The 1580-nt window shown below is 33.0% G+C and overlaps 1 protein-coding gene across 1 annotated transcript; it reads right to left on the reverse strand.

Annotated features, from left to right (window-relative positions):
* Positions 1–540: 540 nt before the first annotated feature.
* On the reverse strand, positions 541–1515 carry LOC137654181 (leucine-rich repeat and coiled-coil domain-containing protein PF3D7_0703800-like). Its single transcript, XM_068387819.1, has 2 exons — positions 1375–1515; positions 541–1125 (listed from the first exon to the last, which is right to left on the reverse strand). The coding sequence occupies exons 1-2, from the start codon at positions 1513–1515 to the stop codon at positions 541–543; spliced, it is 726 nt and encodes a 241-aa protein (XP_068243920.1).
* Positions 1516–1580: the final 65 nt, after the last annotated feature.

Consider the following 1580-nt stretch of genomic DNA (forward strand, 5'->3'; position numbering starts at 1 on the left):
AATCAGAATTTTCTCTCATCACTATGGAATCAGAACTTTCTCACTTCGTCATGAAATCAGAATGTTCTCTCATCACCATGAAATCAGAATTTTCTCTCATCACAATGAAATCAGAATATTCTCATGACCTTCATAAAATCAGAATTTTCTCACATGACCTTCATGAAATCAGAATTTTTTCTCATGACATTCAGTTAATCAGTATTTTCTGTCATCTCTATGAAATCAGAACTTTCTCACTTCATCATGAAATCAGAATGTTCTCTCATCACCATGAAATCAGAATTTTCTCTCATGACCTTCATAAAATCAGAACTTTCTCTCATCACTATGAAATCAGAACTTTCTCACTTCATTAGGAAATCAGAATGTTCTCTTATCACCATGAAATCAGAATTTTCTTTCATGACCTTCATGAAATCAGAATCTTCTCTCATCACTATGAAATCAGAACTTTCTCACTTCATCCTGAAATCAGAATTTTCTCATCACCATGAAATCAGAATTTTCTCTCATGACCTTCATGAAATCAGAACTTTCTCAATTCATCCTAAAACCAAAATTTTCTCTCATGACCTTCATGAAATCAGAATTTTCTCTCATGACCTTCATGAAATCAGAATTTTCTCTCATGACATTCAGAAAATCAGAATTTTCTCTCATGACCTTCATGAAATCAGAATTTTCTCTCATGACCTTCATGAAATCAGAATTTTCTCTCATCACCATGTAATCAGAATTTTCTCTCATCACCATGTAATCAGAATTTTCTCTCATGACCTTCATGAAATCAGACTTTTCTCTCATGACCTTCATGAAATCAGAATTTTCTCTCATCACCATGTAATCAGAATTTTCTCTCATCACCATGTAATCAGAATTTTCTCTCATGACCTTCATGAAATCAGAATTTTCTCTCATGACCTTCATGAAATCAGAATTTTCTCTTATCACCATGTAATCAGAATTTTCTCTCATCACCATGTAATCAGAATTTTCTCTCATGACCTTCATGAAATCAGACTTTTCTCTCATGACCTTCATGAAATCAGAATTTTCTCTCATCACCATGTAATCAGAACTTTCTCTCATGACATTCAGAAAATCAGAATCTTCTCTCATGACCTTCATGGAATCAGAATTTTCTACAATCACTATGAAATTAGAACATTCTCACCTCATCCTGAAATCAGAATTTTATCTCATCACCATGTAATCAGAATTTTCTCTCATCACCATGTAATCAGAATTTTCTCTCATGACCTTCATGAAATCAGAATCTTCTCTCATCACTATGAAATCAGAACTTTCTCACTTCATCCTGAAATCAGAATTTTTTCACTTCATCCTGAAATCAGAATTTTCTCTCATCACCATGTAATCAGAATTTTCTCTCATCACCATGTAATCAGAATTTTCTCTCATCACCATGTAATCAGAATTTTTTCTCATGACCTTCATGAAATCAGAATTTTCTCTCATGACCTTCATGGAATCAAAATCTTCAAGTATCATCTCGTGAAATTACCTCACTGTTCGAATTAGCATTTCAGGCAAATTAACCTTTCTCATCAATAGAT

Source organism: Palaemon carinicauda, chromosome 15 (genome assembly GCF_036898095.1).
Source record: "Palaemon carinicauda isolate YSFRI2023 chromosome 15, ASM3689809v2, whole genome shotgun sequence".
Classification (NCBI taxonomy): Eukaryota; Metazoa; Arthropoda; class Malacostraca; order Decapoda; family Palaemonidae; genus Palaemon; species Palaemon carinicauda.

Bases quoted from the DNA above. Each gene is read 5' to 3' on its own strand.
- LOC137654181 (XM_068387819.1), bottom strand. From the start codon at position 1,515: ATGATACTTGAAGATTTTGATTCCATGAAGGTCATGAGAGAAAATTCT. The intron at 1,126-1,374 runs GTGATGAGAGAA...GATTCCATGAAG, and splicing joins GAGAAAATTCTGATTACATG to GTCATGAGAGAAGATTCTGA.